The sequence below is a fragment of the Epinephelus moara genome, chromosome 18, assembly GCF_006386435.1.
Source record: "Epinephelus moara isolate mb chromosome 18, YSFRI_EMoa_1.0, whole genome shotgun sequence".
Lineage (NCBI taxonomy): Eukaryota > Metazoa > Chordata > Actinopteri > Perciformes > Serranidae > Epinephelus > Epinephelus moara.
In genome coordinates this window covers 21,466,530-21,489,416 of record NC_065523.1, presented here as the reverse complement: position 1 = coordinate 21,489,416, position 22,887 = coordinate 21,466,530, and the positions used below count along the sequence as shown (strand labels likewise).

Here is a 22,887-nt window from a genome sequence, read left to right as displayed (position 1 = left end):
TCTGATCTGTTAAAGGTAAGCAATCTGAGTTATGAAATGATACTGTGCGCGGATGTATGTGTCTCGTGGGTTACGCCACATTTTCTTCTCTGCTTCTTGGTCAAACAGCTCTCTGAAGTCTTTTGAGGGATGCAAAAAATGCAGTATTGAACCTGTCTTTCAGTTTCAGAGTCAGTGTGCAAACGTGATCGACACAACATGAGGTCATATTTATTTTATATATGCGACAACTTCGGGCAAAAAATACTTGGTGTGAAAAGGCCTTATGTCACACATGAGCAAGTCACAAGCAAATCTCTGTGGTGAGAGTCAAGGAAGCCGAGTCCCTGCTAAAAGTGAAGCAAGAGGAGTCAAGTCATTGCTCAAGCCAAGCAAGTCACAAGTCAGGTCATATGACATTTTAATGATCTGGTCAAACTTTAGTTTTCTAACTAACATTTGTGCAACCGATTAGTTTATTAGTTAGCCAAAAAGACACATTCATGTACCTTTCATTGTGGGTTTTGTAGTGCTGGATGAAGCTGGCTGTTGTGGTGGTCGTGTCACTGTTTTGTGAGCTGCAGACCTTGCATATTGCTGTTCTCCTCTTTCTGCCTTCATCACAACATAATCCTTGAATCCCAAATTTACTGTTTTTGGACTAGCTCCCTCCATGATAGCTGGCTTGTGCATTGCCTCATCCTAGTGGGTGCCAGGTTTGTGCACATTGCACTGCAAATATTTAATTAAAAAAAAGTCTCAGGAGTCTCAAGTCTAAGTCAGGTCTCAAGTCATGAATACTGAGTCAAAATCAAGTCTTTATCAGTGTTAGTCAAGCAACACTGCTGCCTGTGTCCTCACTAAAACCAAGAAAGTGGAACACGTCACCCTCATTCTTAGATCTTTACACTGGCTTCCTATGAATAAAAGAATTAATTTCAAACTGTAATTATTAACGTACAAAGCACTGAATGATTTGGGGCCAAAATAATGCGTCTGATATGCTGCTCTGTTATGAGCCATCAAGAGCGCTTAGATCATCTGGGACAGGCTTGCTCACCGTCCCCCAGGTCAGAACCAAACATGCAGAAGCAGCTTTCAGTTATTATGCAGCACAGATCTGGAAAAAAAACTTCCTGAGCACTTGAGGTCTGCCCCAACCCTTTGTTCTTTTCAACTGAGGCTTAAAACGTTTCTGTTTGCCACCACTTTTCCCGACGTCATTTAAAGATGTTACATTGTTATACTTGTATGCCTCCTACGTCCCTTAAATCTGTCATTTTTGTTTGTTTTGTCCTATGAATTGCCTTATTTTCTGCTGTATTTGTTTTGTACGTTTTTGCTTATGTAAAGCACTTTGAATTGCTTCTGTGCCTTAAAGATGCTATACAAAAGAATGGCCTTGCCTTGTGTGAAAATACTGTGAGTGCGCACTGTATCTGCGAGTGAGATAAAAAGATTTTTTAACCTTACAGTAGACAGTATGAAAAAGAGGAAAAAGTAAAAAGAAAGAGCTAATCACAGTTAGTGAGAAAGACACACACAGAAAAGCGAGTGACTGCAGGAATAATTCCCGATTGCAGGTTCAGGATATTGCTTCATGTCTCAGGTTGGCTCTGAATTATTGAAGAGCAGCAGAGTCAGGCCCAATTGTACTCATTACTGTGAAACATATGAAAGCATAAGTCAAACGTTGCCAGTTGTCGAGCGGAGAGAAAGGAATGCACTTTGTCTCGTCAGCAGGTGTATTGATTACTTGGCCTTATCCATTTTGCTGGTGTAAGTACAGAGATTACACGACAGTGGTAGTTTTGTACAAGTGTCAGGAAGCCGTCTCTGACCACTACATGTGTTTCAGCCTCCTCAGACCTCAACCAGGGTATTTTTACTATGTCTTTCTTTAGACTAAATGAGGTTTTCCTGGTCTGTCACACAACAAGCTGTGCTTTCTCTGCAGTCCACCTCTGCCTTTGCAAGATTTATGAAAAGTGTCCAGGTGCCCATGAAACGCTGCCACATCCGATTCTCTGTGATAGAATAACAACCATGTCAGTGCCGCTGCAGGAACTGATACAGGACAGGGTGCATTGATCATTCACAGAGGGAGAGAGAAGGAAAGGGAAGCGACAGTGGAGGGAAAGGGGCGGAGGGGTGACAGAGTGAGAGGTAGGGAGAGGAAGAGGATTTTCTTTGCATTCAGGACCACAGGCTCGTTGAGGTGAATGGAAACGATTAGTTTCCCTGGCTTTTCAACTGAGGTCTGAGCCAGTGTACTCCCACAGCTGAATCGCTCAGTCTCTGTCTCTCTCGCGCTCTTTCCCCTTGCTGCCTCATCTGATTTATGGGGAAAAATCATCTCTATTGAGCGATGGGGTCATGCAGTTAGCACTCTCTCCCTCACTTTCTCTAGCTTACTCTCATTCACTAACAAATCAAACACACCCACACACACACACACACACACACACAAAGTCAAACAGATCCCCTGGGACTATTCCTCCTGTTTGCCTGATCAGGGCTAAGTTTGTTCATTAACACGCTCTGCCTTGGATTTATGAACAGCTGTGCATGTTTAAATTGGCCTGAGTGATTCATACAACACGAGCCTGTCAAATGAATGACTATCTCTCTCTTTCTCTCTCTTCCTGCTCTCTCATTCTCATCATACATCAATTTCTCTCCGTGTCCCTCTCCCACTGTGGTAAATAAGACACCACTGATTACTCTGGCTGTCTTGGGGAGCTCGCAGACAACTCGGTCCTCCTTTTACCAAGGACTAAGTTAAGTGAGGATGGCATGGCAGTAGTAGTGGTTGTGGCTGTGGACGCTGAGAGCTGCAGCAGACGACAAATTAGGAGTAGGATGTGTGTGTGTGTGTGTGTGGTGGAGGCGGCGGGGGTGTTCTCAAGCTGTGCGTTTGAATCTGGGCTCTCTGTCTGCCAGATAATCATCTGACATTCTCTCAGACGCACAGGGCCTTGGGCTTCTGAACCATCACCGCGCTCTTTGTCCACTCACCCGGGGATTTCTATTGCCCTCCCTCGCTTTCAAGTCATTTTTTCAAACTGCTTTACTAATGTTTGCTTTGTCGATAAGCGCTTTTGATGGAAAAGGCATCTGCGGAAATGATTCCCCCAACCCTCCCTGAGATAAAGGAGCTGTGGATGGGACCTGGCAGGAGAGGCACTTGCATGCACACTAATAAGAGCGCCCTTGCTTAGCCGCAAGTCCTTATGATTTCACAAACCCACGCAGAAACATCTACAGGCCTACGCATCAAGGAGCACGTTTGACACAAGCTAGAAATGATCCAAGTTATTCCCCGCCACTTGTACAGTGCAAGATGCTAAACTGAAAGCAGCATGCACACTTATACACACATCAGTGGTGTGGAAAATAATGTCTGCTGTTATCTACTGTGACACAACATCCGGATTTGGGTGGATGTGTTGAGACCAAGGGAGTGTCCCTGTTCACCCGGAAATGTAGATATTCCTGCTGACTCTCTCTCTCGTTAATGAACGTCTGTTTAATTTGTGTGTTTCTCTCTGTGACTTTGTGACACGTTCAGCTTAGTTAGAATCAACGTCACAGGAGAGGAGCTGAGGGCATGGGAAACTAGAGAGAGAGTGAATATAGGAGGGAGACTAGACAGTCCAACAAATGACAAAGAAACGTCTCTAACATTTTCAACTCCAGAATAATGAGACAGAGATGTGAGAGGAGCAGGAGAGGGGGGAGCCAGAGAGACAGAGAACAGAGATAAGAGAGAGATGGAATAAGAGAGACAATCTTGTTTCCAATATGCAGCAACCAAGGATCCTCCTGCCTGTGGGTTACACTAATGTACTCTTGGGCCTAGAAGTAGCTCATCAGTGCCAACTGTAGACCCACAGCTCTGCTCAAATCCCTGATGGAATAGCAGCAAGCAGTAATGCAGAGCTGGCCAGGAGCTTAGCCCAAGAGTAAACCTAATACTTTCACCTGATTTTCATCTATAGGGTAAGGCTTACAAGGTAGATATTCTGTATCTAACACAGGTAATAATTTGCAAATCAGAGTGCATCGGGTTTGGTGTGTCACCCTTGAGATACAGCAGGAGAGATACAACAAAGATACAAAGATATTATTATAAGATAACAATCCTTTCCAGATTGCATTAAAAGACAGAGCGCTGCAGGGGCGGTGTCTTCCAAAGATCGTGCACCCAAACAACAATACAGAGTTCTGCAATCCTTTGTTTTTAGTTAAAGAAATAAACTTTTGTGAGCTTCGCTGACATGAAAATAAAAAGTCAAAGACATCTGTTGAAACCAAAGTTACTTTTTAAGGGTGCAATGTGTAATACTTTGCCACATGCTCCAAACTACTGGAATAACTACCAAGTAACAGCAAGGTGGGAATTCGCAAACTTCAACCAAACTTCTGAAACTCTGAGAGACGGTCACCATATCATAGTGTAGCCATCTTGCTACCCCTGTGAGTTCCCCAGCACAGATGCACGGATTCAGCACTCCGTCTAAATGCAATACTTTTATTTACTGCGGCCCAGCACACAACAGCAAAATCAGTCCACGACATGTGCCTATGGCTTCCCGGCTCCTCCAGCCCATTCAGTCATAAACCAAAACTTCAGGCAGTGTCCTTCTCCTTGGTTTGAATCGCGCTCATCCATGGAACACACTACTGCATGAAAAAGGGAGAGGTGAAATCAGCACAAACCAGCAACAGCTGTGACAATCAACCCACCTGGTACTACTCTCATGAGCCATCCCCCCACACCTCTCACCTGCATCTGACTACTAACGTGTGGCCGTTTTAACAAGACCATTGTAGCAAGAAATCAGCCACATCAAAACGATACTACAGTAAGAGATTGCAGGTATTTCAAAACAACAAAAACTAAAATGGGACTTGACTTATTCGTCCTCATATGTTGGACTGAGGGCAGACTGGATGCTACAGTGACTCACCTTGAGGTCGGGGGTGGGCCAGTGTAAAAATTGGACTGGTATACTGAATTTTACCAGGTGTCGCACTTGATGTAGCAGCTGCTCGCGTCCTAACAGCAAACAAGTGTTAAACTTTGTCAAAGACATCTACAGTATATACTGTTCAAAACTGTTCAACCATGTCTTGCTTCGTCACCCCAAAAAACACATGAGCTTTCCAGTAGACAAATCAACATGGGCCACTCTTCCCCCCCTTCAAACTATACTAAAATTTGATCTCCCTCATGTTGCCACGCTCAGCTCACAGCCTGTCAGACACTTACTTTGTCGGTCCATTAGCCCGTTTATAAACAAACATAATGTGATATTAATCATGTTATCATATGGCTTATTACTAATGCAACACGAGTTGGATTCAGTGACATTACATGGTCAGAGCAGATTGCTAATATAGGCAACATGTCAACATGTCAATATGACAAATGCCGGTGCATAAAATCAAACTGGTCAGAGCTTGTAAAGTGGACCGGACTGGCAAAACAATCCAATTCTAGAGTGATTGGTATTAGACAAGATAGGCTGGGACTAGCTGGTTAGCATGCTCCTATCAGTGGATATCTCTACAACACAGTATATACTGTAGATGTCTTTAACATAATATCAAAACTGTTTCTACTTCACATTCTGTTGGTGTTTGTTCATTTTTTAAAATCATGGTCATATCTAACACATTGCACCTTTAAAGATGGAAGCAAGAAATCATAAAATAATAGATGATAAAAACATCTTGTTAGAAAAGAGCGAGTTTTTTTGAGGTGATAATGATATAAAAAATGACAATTCAAAACGACACATGACAAGCTTCCTATTTTCTGCTGTCTGCTCCACAACTACTATTCAGTGGCCTATTGTAATTTTTGAAGTATCTCTTATGAAACAGTTTAGAGAATCCTGAAGGGAAGAATTAGTAAAGCAGCAACACATAATTTTTCATTGTCTTTTTTTTTTCCAAGCACTGTGATTTGACAGTCTAGAAAACTCTATTCACCCACACTGTTCAGCATTTTTGTATATATGTTATATGTTTGCATATGTGAGCATACAGTATCAATTTTCCTCACCAGGGAGTGCATTTCCATGGGATTTCCACTGCCTCTCACAAAGCTGAGCTCTGGGATCAGCTGGATGAAGAGCTCCCCTTGATGCCTTATACAAGCTGGTTTATCTGTGTGCAATGTGGAGAGTATCAGTGGTTTCCAAATGATTGTTGTGTTTGACGACTCAATTCAGTGGGCTATTCTTGTACATTAGCCCATCATAAAGATTTCCAGCTCTCAACAGAGGAAATAGTTGTAAAGCACCGCAGCGATACTATCTAACAAAAGGTTCACCTCTCGGCAAAAGAAATACAAGACTTTGGAGACACAATGTCACAGGAATGGCGGGCACTAGAGGGTGGAATGTGAGTGAGAGAAAAGGGCATGGTGCCGCGGAAATACCATATTGACAGTCACAATGCTCTTCTGCTTGATCATTATTCTGAGTTAGTGGCAACAGATGACCTTTCCTGGTCAAGAGCTTAGTGTGGTTAAAATTCAATTGAGTGGAGAGAGCAGAAAGGAGGAGGAAAAACCTTTATTCTGCCATTGACGCTAACCTTGAACAGTAGGCCCCAAAGGGGATGAGCGCCTTGTACTTTAATGTGTGTGAGAGAATAGGCTTTTGTGCGTGTACATGTGTGTATTTTGTGCATGTTGTGTCCGTGCATGAGTTTGCGAGATGTAGCAAAAAGCAATTATTGCATGTGTGTGTTTGTGGTAGCAACAGAGATAAGTAGGCAGACGGAGATACAGAGAGAGAGCATGTGAAAGGGGCTCAGAGAAATTCAGACACTGCTTAGAAATAAAGTAGTGGGACTTTTACAATTCTTTTTTGTCTGCTTTTTGTCTGTCTCACATGAATCCATCAGAACAGCTTCACTTCCCCCAAAACCAACCAAATCTCCAAGGCTGCGTTTCTCAGCCTCGGCCATTTCATTACAGATCTCTTCTCTTGTTCTCACCATCCATCCTTCCATCCTTCCCTTGCCTCTGTCTTCTCCCCACCTTCTCCCTGGAGGACTGAAACAGAGCTAATTGAAATAAATGAACTGGGGAGCAAATCAGAGTTGATTACATCGGCTGCGTGGGGATGCTGATTGCAAGCTTGTTGAGGGAATGTTGCAGAACTAGTTGGTAATGAAGAGTCTTGTTTGTGTATTACACTCTGACTGGACACTGCAGACAGCCACATTCTGTCATGGATATTGTTCCTGCCCGCATGGCAGGTCTGGAATGGTAAAAGATAACAGAATGATTTCTTGTTTGTTTTTATTCGCACATCAATTTGTGACAAATACATTTGTTTTTCATTCAGGCAGCAGGTTACTGCTCATAAACTCCTCAGAATAACTGTACAGTATATAAAATTAGTACAACAAAAACACTATACACAGGAGAGGCAGCACAGGATGGGACCGGAGGAGAGGAGTTTATAAGTGGAATGTTTATATGCTATGAAACAAATAGTGTGAATTGCAAAGTTACACACGCTGGGAACACGGTCTACTGTTTGAGTCGGAGAAGGTAGGCAGAGCATTAAGATTTCATTTGCTAAAGGGAAAATCATCCGTAAAATAGAATTCACATGCATATGTCATCTTCTGTAATATTTCACAGTTTCATTTGTTAATTTGAACAAGTCTGTTTAAGCTGACATACAGCGACAGACGGCAGTAATAATGTCATCTAAAAACAAATCCTGGAGCTGCTCCACAGACGGTGAATAATGAAATAACATGGCACTGTAATGGCACCCTGGTAAGCTCAGTGGGATGTGAGGACAATTTCTAATTCACAGCTCTACAATTTTCAAAGGAAATTTGAAATAAATATTAAAAAGAAAATACAATGGATTTTCAAAATGTTACCTGATGAAGTCTTGATGCTGGAATTTCTAGTTTAGTCATCTGCATTTGTAGATACTGGCTTTACTATATCAGTAGAATGTCGCAATGTGAATTCGGTTTAAGACGGATTTTCCTTTTAAAGCTATCAACCACATTGCTCTGAACTGTCCCTAACCTCCTTTCACTGGCCCTGTGAAATTGGCACAGTCAGCCAGAAGATGTGCAAAAAACACAGTAGACCAGTCCCCAAGCCTCTGAGGGTGTTTTGTGCTGCTGAAAGAGCAATAACCCCTCTTCCTCTCTAGTCCGATAATCCTGCCCACAGAGACACACAAACACAGTGACACAATAATAACAGAATCATCTTTAGCACCACTGAAGAGCAAATCCTGTCAAATGAACAGGAACATATTCCGTCGAAATTTCAACACATGAACAAAACCAAGAAACAAAAAAAAAAAAAAAAAAAAAACTGAGTGGGGCAGAAAAGTGAAAACAGGTTATGTCAGCAATTATAAAATGCTTTCAAGACGTGTGAAATGTCTCTTGGTATTAAGAACTGCAGTTAAGATGAGAGAACATTTTAATAAGCATGCTCATAATTCATCCCCTGAAATATCCCCAGCCTGGTTGCTGAGGTATGTCATTAGCAGGTATATACTGCAGTAGACAGGATGTTAGTCTGACATATACAGTACTGTAGTCCTTGAAAACATGGAGGGCTCAAAAAGGCTATTATCAAGCCCATGGAGGGAAGCAGTCCAATAGAGGAAACAACCTTATCCGTTCAAGTAAGTGTCGGGTTCAATAACTAGCTACGCCTACTGAATACTAATCAAGGTTATTCACTGAGCAAACTGCAGTTGAAGGGTAAAAAGGACAATTTATCATTCCTGCACACAGGAAATTAATTATGGCGCTTGTGTGGAATTAATATGCTAGGCTAGTTCACAACTGCTATGCAATTGCCATTATAGTGAAATTTGAGCATGCAAATGAGCACGGCAACGCCTCTGATTTATTCAGTCCCAGTCTTTGTAAAACATTAGGTAGCAACTAGCTCATCCAAGGTCTGAGATGTCCCACTCAACTGACCCACACCACAGAATGACAGGCTCCTTTCTGACAGATCTGTCTTGTTTATAAGTGGTCATCGACACGTGGTGCGGTCCTCTTTATTCTAGAGGATCAACTACAGCACACTCAAACAGTGAGAATAAAAGAAAACACTTAAAGACACTTAAAATTAAATATATCTAATTGGAATGTTTCCCTTTGGTAAATGTGCTTTGTTCCCACTGGTACATGTCCTCTTTCTCGTCTTTTCTCGTTGTAAAGCCATAGAACCTATTTCATCGGCTGTTGAAGAGTCTTAAATAGTATACCACAAACCCACCACATACAGGAACATAATATAATAAATATTGCTTGGGGCAGCGGTAAAAGTCCAGTTTCTTTTTCTGAAAACTTGCTGTGCAGGTCTGTTTTGTTTTTTGTTTTTTTTCCTGGCATCTCGTTAACCATTGAAGCATACTCGTCCAACTTGGAATCCAAATTTCTGGTTGCTGTTGCCAAAGTCTACTGGAGCCACATCTATAATAGGGAGCAGCTCTGCCGAGGGGGAGTCAATCTCTAGAACAGTCCTTTCCTGACCTTTGCGGGACTGAAAGACAAAAATTAAAGCCATTATTAGAATTTGCTTGGCTTAATACGACTAACTAGCTCTCCTCCCACTCTCTGGCCTGAATCCCTATTCAAGTCAGTGATCTGATGGCTACTGCAGCACAATTGATAAACACATTAGTTTCATTAAGTCTAACATATTTGTCCAGTTACTCCCTTTCCCTTACAAGTCCCTGCACTGACCTGGCATCCATCATGCACTGCACTGATGAAGGGGCTTTTGGTTTGTGTCAGCTCCTCATCATTGCTGCCCCGGAAGCGGAGGGCATGCTGGTAGGAGCGGGAGGTGCTGTCAAACCAGCCTGCCGAGTTCTGGCAAGTGTAGGTGAAGCTCTGCTTGGCCGTGGCACTCAGTAGTTTCAGGAAGGTCAGCTGAACTACATGCACAGGGTTCTCATCCCTGTCTATGTAGGAGAACTGGATGACACAGATACACAGGCATTGGTGTACTAACCAGGCAGAGAAATATATTGTGTGTAGACAAATGTATAAAACACCATTACCCTTAAATTACACCAAATCTCACAGGATGAGAACAAATACACAAAAACAGGTTTTCTCTCAAAGAGACAAAGCCACAGAAAAACACGTCTGAGCCTGTAATCTGTCTCAGACAAATATGAGTTCTAATTTTAATTACATCACCAAAATTACAAATCTCCCAGCTTGTGCTGATGAAGGAGTTTACGTAAGCCAGGGTGAAAAAGTTACAGCAACTTCTCTCCAAAATCAAAACAGACAGGGAAAGTAAAGTAGGAAGTAGGGGAATTAAGGAAAGAGAAAAAAAAAAAACTCTAAGCAGATCCAAGGACTCTGTGTGAAAGTCGGTAAATTGCAATTGTGCTGGCAGCTCTGTGATTATCTGAGAGGGGTATGAGACCTCTGATCAGGTGCACATGAAAGGCCAGTGCTCTGAGCGTGCTGCCCTGAATGCTAGTCAATAAAAGAGCTGGCAATGGCTCTGTGTGAGTCATCCAGACTGCTGAAATCAACTGCTGGCAATATTAAGTCGGCTCTCTCGCTGCACATGGTCTAATAAATTGATACCAAATTATACAATGTGCAAATATACAAATAAACATTCACATGCAATCATTTGCACATGGATGGACACACACGCGTGCATACACATACACGTGAACACATTTGTACAAATGCTCGGGCCTCAATCATATGCATGAATATCATTCAAAAGCTTTCAATTAGGATGAGTAATTTAGCTGAAAAAAAGAGACTGCCTGGCATTTGGAGCCAGCTGAGATTAATGGTAGGAGAGGAGGGTTTTTGTTTTTTTGTACCTGCTTGCCTTTCCTGTATTGGCCGTACCAGCTTCCTGGCCTCTCTTTGTTCCACGCTGCTAATTTCACCTAGACACCCAGAGAGAGAGAGAGAGAGAGAGAGAGAGGATGCTGAGTAAAAATTTTAGGCTCAAGAGATATAGGGAGCGATTTGTGCGCTGATGTAATATGACGAGGTCGGCTTTGTAAAGGCTGACAGCGAGAGATTGGAGACTTACATTCTCAATCCTCTTGTCAGGGTAGAGACATGTCTCTCCGTCAGCTGTGAAGTTACAGTAGACCCTGATGGAGTCTTTGTTACAGCCCTGGTTAGGATCAATCCAGTAGTCTCCTACAATGTGCACAAAGAAAGGACAACAATCAAGCACCAGATGTTGATATAATGAATACATCGAGCGTAACAGGATGGTAACATGCAGCTGGTGAAGTGATAAAGAGCATTTGGCCTTTATAAAGTTTATATGTTAGGGGATGTGGGCATATTTGAAATGCATTCCAGTTTTTCCTGGACTTGTTTTCTTGGATAAAAACCTATGAAGCAATGTCTGTGCTAACCATCTTTATAGTCAGGCTGGACCATCATGAGCTCTTTACAGGTCCGGGCAGGGCTCTCAAAGGTTCCCAGGGGCCTCCTCATCAACTCCACTTCTGTTTTCATGGAAGATAGGATGGCAAAAACTTCTTCCATTCCCTCAGCATCCTCCAGAGGCTGATCTCCCTGGAGGAACTCGTCCATATCCACATCCACATCCTCCTCCCTGGATTGGACTGCTCCTCCTGCCCGATCGGAGTGCCTTCGTCTCTTCCGCCTGCCCTCCCTGATAGGCAGGGGCTCAATGATTGTCGCCGGGAGTCCCTGGAGGCAGCACAGAGAGGTGAGCAAGAGGTAAAAGGGACAGAAAGAGGGTAAAGCTGGCACTGAGAAGGCCATGGTGTGGATCATTGGCGATACTCACTGGGGGTCCTGGGGGTCCAGCAGGGCCTGGATCTCCTCTGGGACCGACGATACCCTGAAGAATAGAAGAGGACAAAAGTTTGTCTAAATCATGTCTCACCTGGAGCTTCTCTCACACCACTTGGCCGAATCCCAGCTTTATCCAGGCAGATATGGCTGCTGCTTTATAGGATTATCCAGCTGTGTGCATCAGCACTCTGTGGTCAAAGCTTTGGCTCTCAAGACACACTATAGTGGTTTTCATAACATCACACACACCAGAACCAAATCCTATTAAAAGGGCCCGATGGAAAAATCACACACAAGGCAAGCGTGGCTGTACAGCAGGCTTTTAGTTCCAAAGACATGCAGTAAACACAGTGGAGCATTATGATTATGAAGCATGGTACATTTAAGCCAACAAACACACGTTTTCTCTCTCCCCATAACATATGTTCTAAGCAGCTGCTAACCAAGCTAAGGTGTGAGTACAGCAATGGCAATGTATAAATAAGACAGATTACTGAACTCACCGTGTCTCCCTTCGATCCTTTCGCGCCAGCTGCACCCTAAGAGTGGAGAGGAGGAGTAAGTAGTGAAAACATAAATTTAAAGGATAAATGCTTACTAAACTATATAATTACTCAAGTAAGCACTGCAAAATCAGCTATTCAATGGAAAATCATGCACCTGCTTTGCAACAGGGCAGGTCAGAATTATTACTTTCACTATGTGTAACAATGAGTAATAACGGGACTGTATGCTCTCTGGATAAAACGGTGCTTAGCTGGTATCATCATTTAAATCCCAGAGAGCTAAATCTTTTATGACCTGTGTATAAGTAATCATTAGGGATGTCCTGATCTGATAAACACACTTTTTAACGGAGTGGGATCGGCTATATTGAGCTATATAGAGCCTGATCTGATTCTTTTTTTGATGTCAGCAGGTTTTTTTACTTTTGAAGCTTTCATGCACAAGTAAAGCTTTCAGCAACTCTTCAACTCTCTTCTGTCTGTTTCTCTTCCACTCTGCTCAGCCCCGCCCATGGCGAAACACCACACGCCATAAACAACAGCAAAAGGCAGTATGAGACTTTTTATTTGTGTTATGTAATGAAGCTCAGCGCATGTTCAATCGGGAAGACTTTCTTTGTGCTCATCCATTTACAATTCCCTCCCTCCCACTCCCGCTGCTTCCTCTAATCAGCTGGCTCACTCTTCTAGTTATCCAATATAACTTTGCCTCAATCTTTATCAGCCAATCCGGATGCCACTACAAAATTTTAAATCTGCTCTCTCCTCTGCTGCTGTCAGCTGTCATTTTAGGCAGAATTGTCGCGCCCTCCTCCACCCCATTCACCTCAAGCCATCATATCCTCCTACTCATCCACATCACCAGCACTTCTCCATCTTCTTCTCATCTCATCTTCACCACCTCTACCACCACCAGCGTCTAGACCCCGGGGGGGTTCCCTATTCGACTCTGGATTCATCACCCTTCTTTAAATCACACCATCTCCATGGGGTCTAATCGCCAAAGACTTTTCACATTTTTCATTCTTATGTGCTCGTTAAAGCTATAGTTGGTAATGTTGGAGAGCTAGCAAGATTCGAAAGCAGCACCTCCTCTAAGCTCCACCCCCTCCTCCCCCTCCCGTCAGTGCTCCATCCAAAGCCACGGCTCCACAAACTTGAACGCGCATCCTGCAGTAGGTAGGAGTCAGCAGGGCAGAGGAGAGCCGAGTAAAATAACTAATCCCCCCGAAGCAAACAAATAATTACCTGTCCAACAGAAAGACAGCAACCTCTGCATCACTTTTCAGGCCCTTGAGCTCCCTCAGTTGTCTACACCGTTCAAAAGCTGCACCGATGTTGACGTCTGGTTTGTCCTCTCGCTTTATCCAAAGCCTTTTTCGTCGCAGCCTTTTCTGCCTCCGACTTTCTTTTCTCAGCCTGTTTAGTGGGGCGAGCCATTACAAGTAACGCTAGAAGTGGTAATTTTGGCTGCATTTTCTCTGCCATTGCTCAGCAAACTCCTGCTAACTCGGTATTTCTGCTGAGGAGTGTGCTGAATATTTCCGGCAACGGTGACACATGATGAGTGCACACAGGGAGGAGGGAGGGAGGGACAGAGGGGGGCTCGGGCAGGACGAGACATGAAGGCATCTGATTGGTTCTTTCCATTCGCACCGAATGGCAGGGATTGGTCAGAGTTTTTACAGGCCTGCAGCTGCCACAGAGGTCGGATTTTTTCATCCCTTTTTCTGAACACATTATGTACTGACTACTTTCAGGATAGAAGGACCATTTCACCCAGTATAACAAGAAGTGTTTCTGAACAGGATTACCAACTATAGCTTTAATAAATAAAATTTTTACTATAAAAACAAGTCTCTCCTGATTGAACTAAAGTTATAAGCACTGGTTTCAGTTCAGCTCAGTGAGAGAGTCTCTTGTGTTTTGCTGTCATCTATGGCGCATGGTGTTTCACCACCCTATTCTGAGAAGAGGAAGACAGCGGTACAGATCAACTAGTCTCACCACGCCACTGCAAGTGCAACAAAAAAAGCCCTGCGAGCAAAAAGCCAATAAGAGTAATTTATTCATGTAGCTTAATCCGTGCAATCATCATTCAGGTCACTCAGGCAAAGGCTGCACGAAGCAACAAACACTAAAAGATGCTCTCTCTTAACGGGACAGAGAAATTCCCTAGATACAGCGACAAGGCCAAAAATATTACAGAGAGGGTTTGTTGTTTTATACTTTGTTATTTTGTGAAAAACAAAAATCATGAAATAGCTTGGATGCAGGGATCTCCATTGCAGAGCTACTCAATGGATTGATTTTAATAACTTTAAAGTACTTTAAGTGTGCATTGTGCAGCTGTATTATCTAGGAAAATAGGAGTATCGGATTGGGACTCAGTATCCGCCAAATATTTAATGACTCACATCAGGATCAGGGGGAAAAAAACTCAGTCGGGACATCCCTACTATTTATTGAGTTTCAGTGAAGAAATTATGCCAATTTGCACCAAAGTTATGGAGCAAAGAATAGAGAGCATATAGAGATATAACAATGACTGTACTTTGTGATGCCTTTTATTTTTGAAGAAATCTCAGCATAGGGTATGTGTATTTTGTTCATTGTTTGTTTTACGCCTGCAGAGTTATTGCAGACGGATGGCTTGAGATTAAAAGATGCGCTCCTGATTCAAATTTACATGTGCATTAACAAGATGCAGTAGACCACAGGTATAAACTCCATATGGGCAGTTAAACAATTGCAATGTGAAATTACTGTCACGTACAGTAGACAAAGACATACTTGTTTATAACCCCACCATAGAAAAGCATATATAATGTTGCAACGGCTAAGACACTTACTGCCAGTCCAGGAGGTCCCAGTGGGCCAGTGGGACCAGGTGTGCCAGCTGTACCCTAGATATGAGGACAAGCATATCTTGTTAGTGAACTGAACTTCTTTTGTGTCGCAGAGAATCAGATGCATTGTGTTGAAACTACATGTACCCCATCTCCTTTAGGCCCTGGTATACCCTGGATCCCTGGCAGGCCTCTGTCTCCCTTCTCACCGGGCTCTCCTGGGGGGCCAATTAGACCGATCAACCCACCATGACCCTGCAGACAGAGACATGGTACATCAGCACTGGTTGCCAAGGTTTACACTAGTACAGAGTGTTCTCTCTGGCATGGACTAAACACTCACTTTATCTCCCTTAAATCCAGGGTCTCCTTTTAATCCTGGAAGTCCTGGCGGCCCCTGTTAACAATGGTAGATGTATTAGTTGGCCAGTGCTGTAGATACTGTACATAAAACGTGGTTTGGTTTGGTTGTGTTGGGTTTGAAACATGATTTATTATCTTAAATGTCCCAAATTGCCCTTTTCCAGTAACAGCCAAATATAAAGATCTTACTAATGGTCCTGGTGGTCCAGTCTGTCCTGGCGGCCCATTTAATCCTTGTTCACCCTAGAAAAGAAACACACAATTTGCAGTGTAAAGTATTTTGATACAATGATTAAACACAAATGAGACCTCATGTTTGGATCAGTTTCAGTGATGTTGCCTCAGACTCAGAGACGGTACCAGCTTCAGAATAATGTTAAAGCAGCATTTTACATTGTATACTGACCGCGGGACCTGGGATGCCTCGAAGACCTTCTGGACCAGGCCTCCCTGGCTGTCCTTGGGGTCCCACTGGGCCGGTCTTCCCCACTGGACCCTGGGTTCCTGTTGTCCCCTACAGAGCAGAAAAACAGCCATAAACAGCAAAGCATTAGGAGCAAAATAGTTGAGAAAGGCTATATGTTGGAAGTCACCATGCACAACCACTGAGCTCAGGGTCAGTCATTATCCTTACCTTGGCTCCCTTCATGCCTTGCTTCCCTTCTTTTCCTGCAGCACCGATATGACCCTGGGGTTGAGAGAGACAGTGTTGCTGACACGAAGACAAGAGCTACTGACTACAAACAAACACACATGTAACCACATACTCATACACTCACACACAAAAAATGTGTAGCTTACCCTCCGTCCAGGAGGTCCTGAAGGACCTGGCTCTCCAGAGGCTCCCGGAGGTCCCTGCAGAAAACAGAAAAAATTTAAATATAAACATGTTCCCACTCAGTCACAAATCACTGAGAAGAATGTCCAGCCATAATTATCATGATGCAAAACCTCAATATGTCAAAGAGAATAAAGACTTGAGTTAAGCATGTAAGAGCCACTTGTGTTGGCAACGAATGCAAGAAGTAGAAAAACAATCATTGCTTACTGCTTTGCCAGGCTCTCCGCTGTCTCCCTTAGGCCCTGGTCCACCATCTATACCCTGGATGAGAAAACGTTATGTAGAAAAAAATTATTATAATATAATTTATAGACAAATTAGTGATCAAATGAATATCAATAATACTCACATTGACACCAGCTTCTCCAGAGGGTCCTGAATCTCCAGGAAATCCAATAGGGCCCTATGCGCAAATACAGTGCATTAGAAACCATCACATGCATGGCATGGCAATAACAGACTGACTGACCTGACAACCAGAGAAAGAAAAAGTCACTGATCCGGAAAGATGAAGACTTACAAGGTTGCCTTTGGCTCCATCCTCCCCTGGTGTTCCTCTGGGTCCTGGAGGACCAGCTGCACCGGGAGGGCCAGAGTCACCCTTCTCCCCTACATCGCCTTTAGCACCCTGGGACGACAGCATGGGAAATGACAATCAAGGAAAGGGCGAAGATAGGATGAGGTTGCAAGGAAGGAAAGATGGAGATCACGTGACTTACAGGAATGCCAGTTTCTCCAACTGGTCCAGGGTTTCCAGCCTCTCCGTCCTCACCCTGGGAGAGAGGGAACAGTCAGTGAGATAAAATCACACCACACAAACATACACACACACACACACACACACACACAGAATGGCACACTAGCTCACACACACAAACAACCACTATTATACTCTGTGTGCAGAGGCACATGCTGTGTAGTTGCTAATGAGAAATTCTGACCTTCTCTCCAACAAGTCCAGGCTGACCAACTCCACCAGGCAATCCAGGTAGGCCCTGTGGCAGGAGGAGAGAAAAGCCTGAGCCAAAATATCATAAAACAAGGGCAAGTTTGAAATATTCATTTGATTTTTCAAAATCAAGTTCTTGGTGCAGTATATTTTTTTGTTGTTTTTGTTGTTTGTCAGCAGTTCTGCTCACAGAACGCTGAAACTGGAACAGAATTATCACAACACAAGGAAAAATACTGAGTGTCAGGTTTGCTATGTGGATAGTGTCTGAGTCACACAGTGGGGTGGATGCTATTCCCCCCTTCTCAATCAGTTTGTTTGTTCGTTTGGGCATGTGTATGTGCATGCATGTAAGCTAGCATGCTTGTGTGTCAGTGTATTGTGCTTTGTGCCTTGAGACGAACTCAGTAAAAGCATGTCTTCGGTAGAGTGCACAAACATGAGAGCTGAGTACAGCCCGGCACTACTGCTGAGCTCCTGCTGTCAACTGCTTTCCTCACATGCCATCCCACCACCATTTCACTCTCTTCCATTATTCCTGTATCAATCCATTTATGGATCCCTCCATCTCTGCACCCTTGTTTTTCCATGTATCCTGCTATGAAGCACTAGCATGGCTCACACTGATTTCTGCAGCTTGCTGTTGAATAATTGACCGGTGTGAGAGGCTGCGGAGAGACGGCCATTACTAGAGGTAAATATAACTGCCTCTCAGGGATGATAGTCTAATACTTCTTAATGATTCATAGAGCAGTAAATATAACTCTCTCCCAGGGATTATATCCTAATACTGTTTAATAATTCAAGTTTCAAAAGCAGTGGAGGGTCTGTGGCAGGAAGTGTTCAAAATGAAGAGACTGTATATGAAGAGATGAGGAGCTGGAAAATACAAAACGTCTGTGGTGTGTGAAGACTAAGCTTTTGTTCACTTTGAAATTTAGATATTGAATGGAGGTCTTTTTGATAATTAAGCTGATCCACCATCATGTTTTCTTTATGAGTCACAAAGGCATGAAAATAGAGAACGTTTAATTAACAAAACTAATGATTTAGCCTCAGTGATACATTTTCAAAATGAACAAATCAAAAACAAAGCATGAATATTTACAAACCTCAATGAATTAATTATAAATATTTAAAAAATGCAAGAATATCAAGTCTGACAGAAATCATGAAAAAAAATATGAATAAGAAATTATTATATTTGGCAATACTGATTGTGCTAATTAGCATTGCCAAATGAAATGATGCATTTACTATTTCAACTAATTAAACAATCATTACAGGTTGGTTTGAATGTAATGTTTTTAAAGGAATGTTTACAGTTGTGTTATAAAGATGGATATTAAAGTAGTAAACAAGCGTCTCACACTCTGGCTCCATATGCACTTCTCTTTTATTCATATGATGTTTCAGCCATGGTGGATGGTGGAACATGGTTATCTAATCAACATCAGGTGTGTGACTGTATAGCCTATATAAGATATCAGTGCCTGTATCGACTATGATCAGTGATCTTGAAGAAGGCCTGAGGGCTGAAATGTCATCCAAATAGCTTCTTTGCATGACGTCATAAACTGATGTGCTGACCAGTGTGCTGATAGGAGTAAAGAAGGAAGTTTAAACAGCGAAAGTCCATGCAAGGAGGCAGGTAGGGGTGGTGGATGGGTCAAACAAACACAGGACTTTCCCCCAGGAGACAGGTGTTTGTGTCTCGTTAAACCAGTGAACTCATGTTATATTCAGTACATAATTTAACATTAAGTACGTAACATGACAATACCCAACCATGATTCTTTACCTATACATAACCTAGGGTGCATAACCAAGGCACTTATTTGTTGGGCGCTAATTTGATAGATACCATACAAACCGTCATAACAAGATGCGTTGAATACCACTGTAGTCATGCCCATATCTGAATCCAAATGTGTGATTAAAAAGAAGAAGATGAAATGGATTATAAAGTCATGCTGCACCCTACCTCTCCGCCAATGGGTCCCTGAGGGCCTCGTGGGCCATGCTGTCCTGGAGGCCCCTGTGGAGAGAGAAATGAAATGTTGTCAGTAGGATCTCAGTGCCAACAATGAGGATATACTGCATCAATAAAACAGAAATACAAACTGAATGTGAGCTAGGGGTTGGCCGGTGCCTTCGAAATTAAATGAGCGTTAGAAGTCAGGCCATGGTGGATTGCTTATGCAATGGCCCCAGTATCTATGATCATTATCGTAGTGACATGATGAAGACATCCAGACAGGTCATTACCCTCAATATGACACAAGCTCTGATTCCTCTCTCCCCTCCTCTCTCTTATTCTCTCTTATTAATAAGAAACCTCTAGCCTGTGATGTGCAAGACCATATTCTCTCAGCCACAGTGACGGCATGTGATTTGACTCCTCTGTGCAGCTCAAGAGAGAGCGGCAAGCAATTAATCCTAACTGTGCTCAGCTTCAGTTTCAGTTGAGTAGATGCTGAGCTGTGCTCTGAATCACTCTGAAGTCTTGGAGGGAGCCATGTGTTGTAAAGACACTGAGACAGAAAGACAGACAATCTGCCCAGAGAGAAACTGTGTGGGACTAGAGGAAACACATATCCTTCTGGCGGAGAGATACTTGAGCATTAGAGGGGAGAATTCTGTGATCCGCAACGCTCACACATGAATGAAACTTCCCCACTGAGTCTTCAGCATCTCTCCTCTCCTATCTCTCTTTCTCTCTCTCTCTCTTTTGTTTTGGTTCCATTCTGATGCATTCGCTCCCTAATCTGGCTGTGGAGAAGAGGGGCTATAGAGAATCTTGTTGAGCGTGTGTTCATGGTTGACAGCGTTGTGAGATGACTGTCACAAAGGAGGATGCTCATTAGACAGCCAAGGCTGAGGCTAATCTGATTAGCAGCTGTCACACCGTCTTCCTGCTCACAATCAGTGCCACGCCTCTTCCTTCCACTCCATTGCTCCACTGCATCCTCTGTGTCGCTCTCTCTCTTTCCTCTTTTATTCCTTTCTTCCTTTTGCATACAGGACCACCACTTCATTCTGCGGGCTTGTCTTTCTTGCACATGAAGCCATGGTCTACTGTCATTCACACTCAGCCTTGAAGATCAATCGCACTTTGAAAAGGCGAGCTGAGATTGTTAAAAGCTTTATGGTTTCTTTTCAACAACATTACCGTGGATATCGTTTTTATCAGATAAAAGAAAGCTATAACCAAAGCCAACAGACATATAAGAAACAGTAGTAAAAGAGCAGCTGAATGGAGTGCATGTGTTTTTTTAACCTAAGGCTGTATTCTTTCAACACAATATGTGATACATGCCATGGTTGTATGGTTAACTAGTTTGCAGCTACTTTGGGAGTAACACAAAAGTAGTAACACAAATGTAACACATTGCTGTAATTTCAATACTTTTGGTGGTAACTAGAAATGTAACTAAATATTTTTTCAAATCGAATAAGGCAATTACAATTACAAAACTTTAAATGTGTTTGTTACTCGTGACTTGATCATAGCAGACATATAGAGTTATGATCTACTGTCACCCCTCATGACGCCTGGACCGGGTGAGCAGTGCTCAGTCCCTCTGTCTTGTGACAGAGAGTGACAGAGGGAGTGGAAGAGAAGGTGGACTACAGCACGCAATGTTTCTGTAAGTTATTAATAACTTAACGTTACTTGGAACACTACAGGGCCACTAGTCACCAGACCTTACAGCAGCACAATAAATGTCATAAAGCAGTCAATCAATCAGCGCTAGACTGTCACTGCGCACAATGGCCGACGGCTCAGGCAGTTTGAGCTTGCTTTCCTGGAAATATGGAATATTACATTTCCCTCCTGGAGATCAGTGAAAAAAATAGGCCTATAGTGGGAAGCTGTATTCCATGTGCAAGATTTAAATTAATGTTAACGTTACAAAGAATAAACGTAAACGACTTTTATCACTTTTATTTCATTAGGCCTGTTGCGATAAGGAATACCTGTCAAACACTTATTGAATTCTGCTGAATACTAAAAACTAACCTGTGATGCTTGATTTAAAGGCCTGTTGTGGCTACAATAAATAGGCTTATCAAACCATACTGTGTGCCTTAATAAACAAATGGAAGTAGTTACTTTACCGTGTAAATATTTACTTTTATAAGCAGAAATTAGTAAAGTAATTGCTTTGTTCCCTGCTTTGACTAACACTTCAAAACCCAACACAAAGTGTAAGTGTTATATGATATGTCTGTACCGTACAAACTATAATCACTGTCCGATCCTTTACATACCTACAGCAGAATCCTCATTAATGCTCTTACTTACACCTGTGCTTTATCTGTTATGACAAGTCTGTCTGCTTTCAAAAATGCTCGTTCTCATGAAACCACAGATATAGTTGTTTTCGTCAGTTCCTAAACTGATGAGGCTGTTTTGATTGTAAGGTGTCAAGTGTTGTCGAGGCGTTTACAATGGAAACACAGCTCTTGGTTATCCGGGAGCAGAGTAGCTAAATCGATCTTAAATTTTGTGCAAGACTCTCAACACTAGACTGCTCTAAGTGCTAAAACCAATACTGGTTTTACTCCAAAGATCTGTTAACACCTCTTTGTACACCTGGGGTCTAAATGATACTGAAACCAATCAAGAACCAGAACAAACCAGGTCTGAGGGCAGGTAACGTTAACAAATATCGGCGGACGAAAAAGGTTGATTCAGTAGTTTGAAACACAGCAGCTGGATCAACACAACTAGCACTAACAAACAAAATAGACGGCACTAATGATTAACGATTGAAGAGCTATGGTGGGTTGTGTGTGTAACAGCTGTAGTTCATAGACTGCTGAACCTTTATAGTGCTGTACTTTACAATGATCTGGCAACAGTAGGTCAGAGAGAATCTTTAAACCAAGGCAATTTCTCCCCTCTCCTCATTAACAGCCTTCCACTTCTATAATAGGCTATCAAAAGTTTGAGATGTATTCTATAACACAATCTTAGAAATGTATTTTTTCTGACAGTAATCTGTTGCACTTACAGCTCACTCCCTCTTATTTTTGCTGCAAAATTTACAGCATTGTTGCTTAAAGTGTAGCCTGCTGGCTAATGGCGGCCCCCGACCATGACGTGGAATGCACTCATGTTTTAAATCCATTTCAATACTTTCACTTTTAATAGCTCACTTTTCAGACACCACTAGGCTACTGCGTCAAACTGTGCCCCCGAACAAGCACCTGTCAGGTTGGGGATGACATGGTGACTGGTGGCACCTCACGATTGTTACATTCTGTCATCAGTGCTAGTGCTGTTAGCTATAGTTAGCGATTTCAGTGGACAAATTTGCAACTGTACTTTTCATGTGCAGCCCTTCATTATATGCTGGCTCCCTAAATTGGCACTCAGTCTTCAAAACCTTGAGCTCCCCTGAACTATAGGTATCAAGTAATGTGATTACAACTACAATATTAAACGTGTACACAGTGTGTTATGGTACACCTCTAATAGGGTAACATTTTATCACTGGTGTAGGTGCTGTTTTGTTTGTACAGTAGTGCACCCTCCTTATAATTTTG

The 22,887-nt window shown here is 42.7% G+C and overlaps 1 protein-coding gene across 4 annotated transcripts in view; it reads right to left on the bottom strand.

The window, feature by feature from the left end:
* Positions 1 to 7,269: 7,269 nt before the first annotated feature.
* col5a3a (collagen, type V, alpha 3a) overlaps positions 7,270 to 22,887 on the bottom strand; it is a 61,918-nt gene continuing 46,300 nt past the window's right edge. For all 4 annotated transcript variants that reach the window (XM_050068690.1, XM_050068691.1, XM_050068692.1 and 1 more), the window contains 20 exons: positions 19,316 to 19,369; positions 17,324 to 17,377; positions 17,102 to 17,155; positions 16,903 to 17,010; positions 16,732 to 16,785; positions 16,590 to 16,643; positions 16,343 to 16,396; positions 16,176 to 16,229; positions 15,948 to 16,055; positions 15,731 to 15,784; positions 15,522 to 15,575; positions 15,326 to 15,433; positions 15,182 to 15,235; positions 12,327 to 12,362; positions 11,816 to 11,869; positions 11,415 to 11,715; positions 11,078 to 11,190; positions 10,860 to 10,928; positions 9,745 to 9,978; positions 7,270 to 9,541 (listed from right to left, as the gene is read on the bottom strand). In XM_050068690.1, the coding sequence (XP_049924647.1) occupies positions 9,395 to 9,541; positions 9,745 to 9,978; positions 10,860 to 10,928; positions 11,078 to 11,190; positions 11,415 to 11,715; positions 11,816 to 11,869; positions 12,327 to 12,362; positions 15,182 to 15,235; positions 15,326 to 15,433; positions 15,522 to 15,575; positions 15,731 to 15,784; positions 15,948 to 16,055; positions 16,176 to 16,229; positions 16,343 to 16,396; positions 16,590 to 16,643; positions 16,732 to 16,785; positions 16,903 to 17,010; positions 17,102 to 17,155; positions 17,324 to 17,377; positions 19,316 to 19,369 (1,818 nt within the window). In that variant the 3' untranslated portion in view covers positions 7,270 to 9,394. The remainder of the gene's footprint in view (positions 9,542 to 9,744; positions 9,979 to 10,859; positions 10,929 to 11,077; positions 11,191 to 11,414; positions 11,716 to 11,815; positions 11,870 to 12,326; positions 12,363 to 15,181; positions 15,236 to 15,325; positions 15,434 to 15,521; positions 15,576 to 15,730; positions 15,785 to 15,947; positions 16,056 to 16,175; positions 16,230 to 16,342; positions 16,397 to 16,589; positions 16,644 to 16,731; positions 16,786 to 16,902; positions 17,011 to 17,101; positions 17,156 to 17,323; positions 17,378 to 19,315; positions 19,370 to 22,887) is intronic.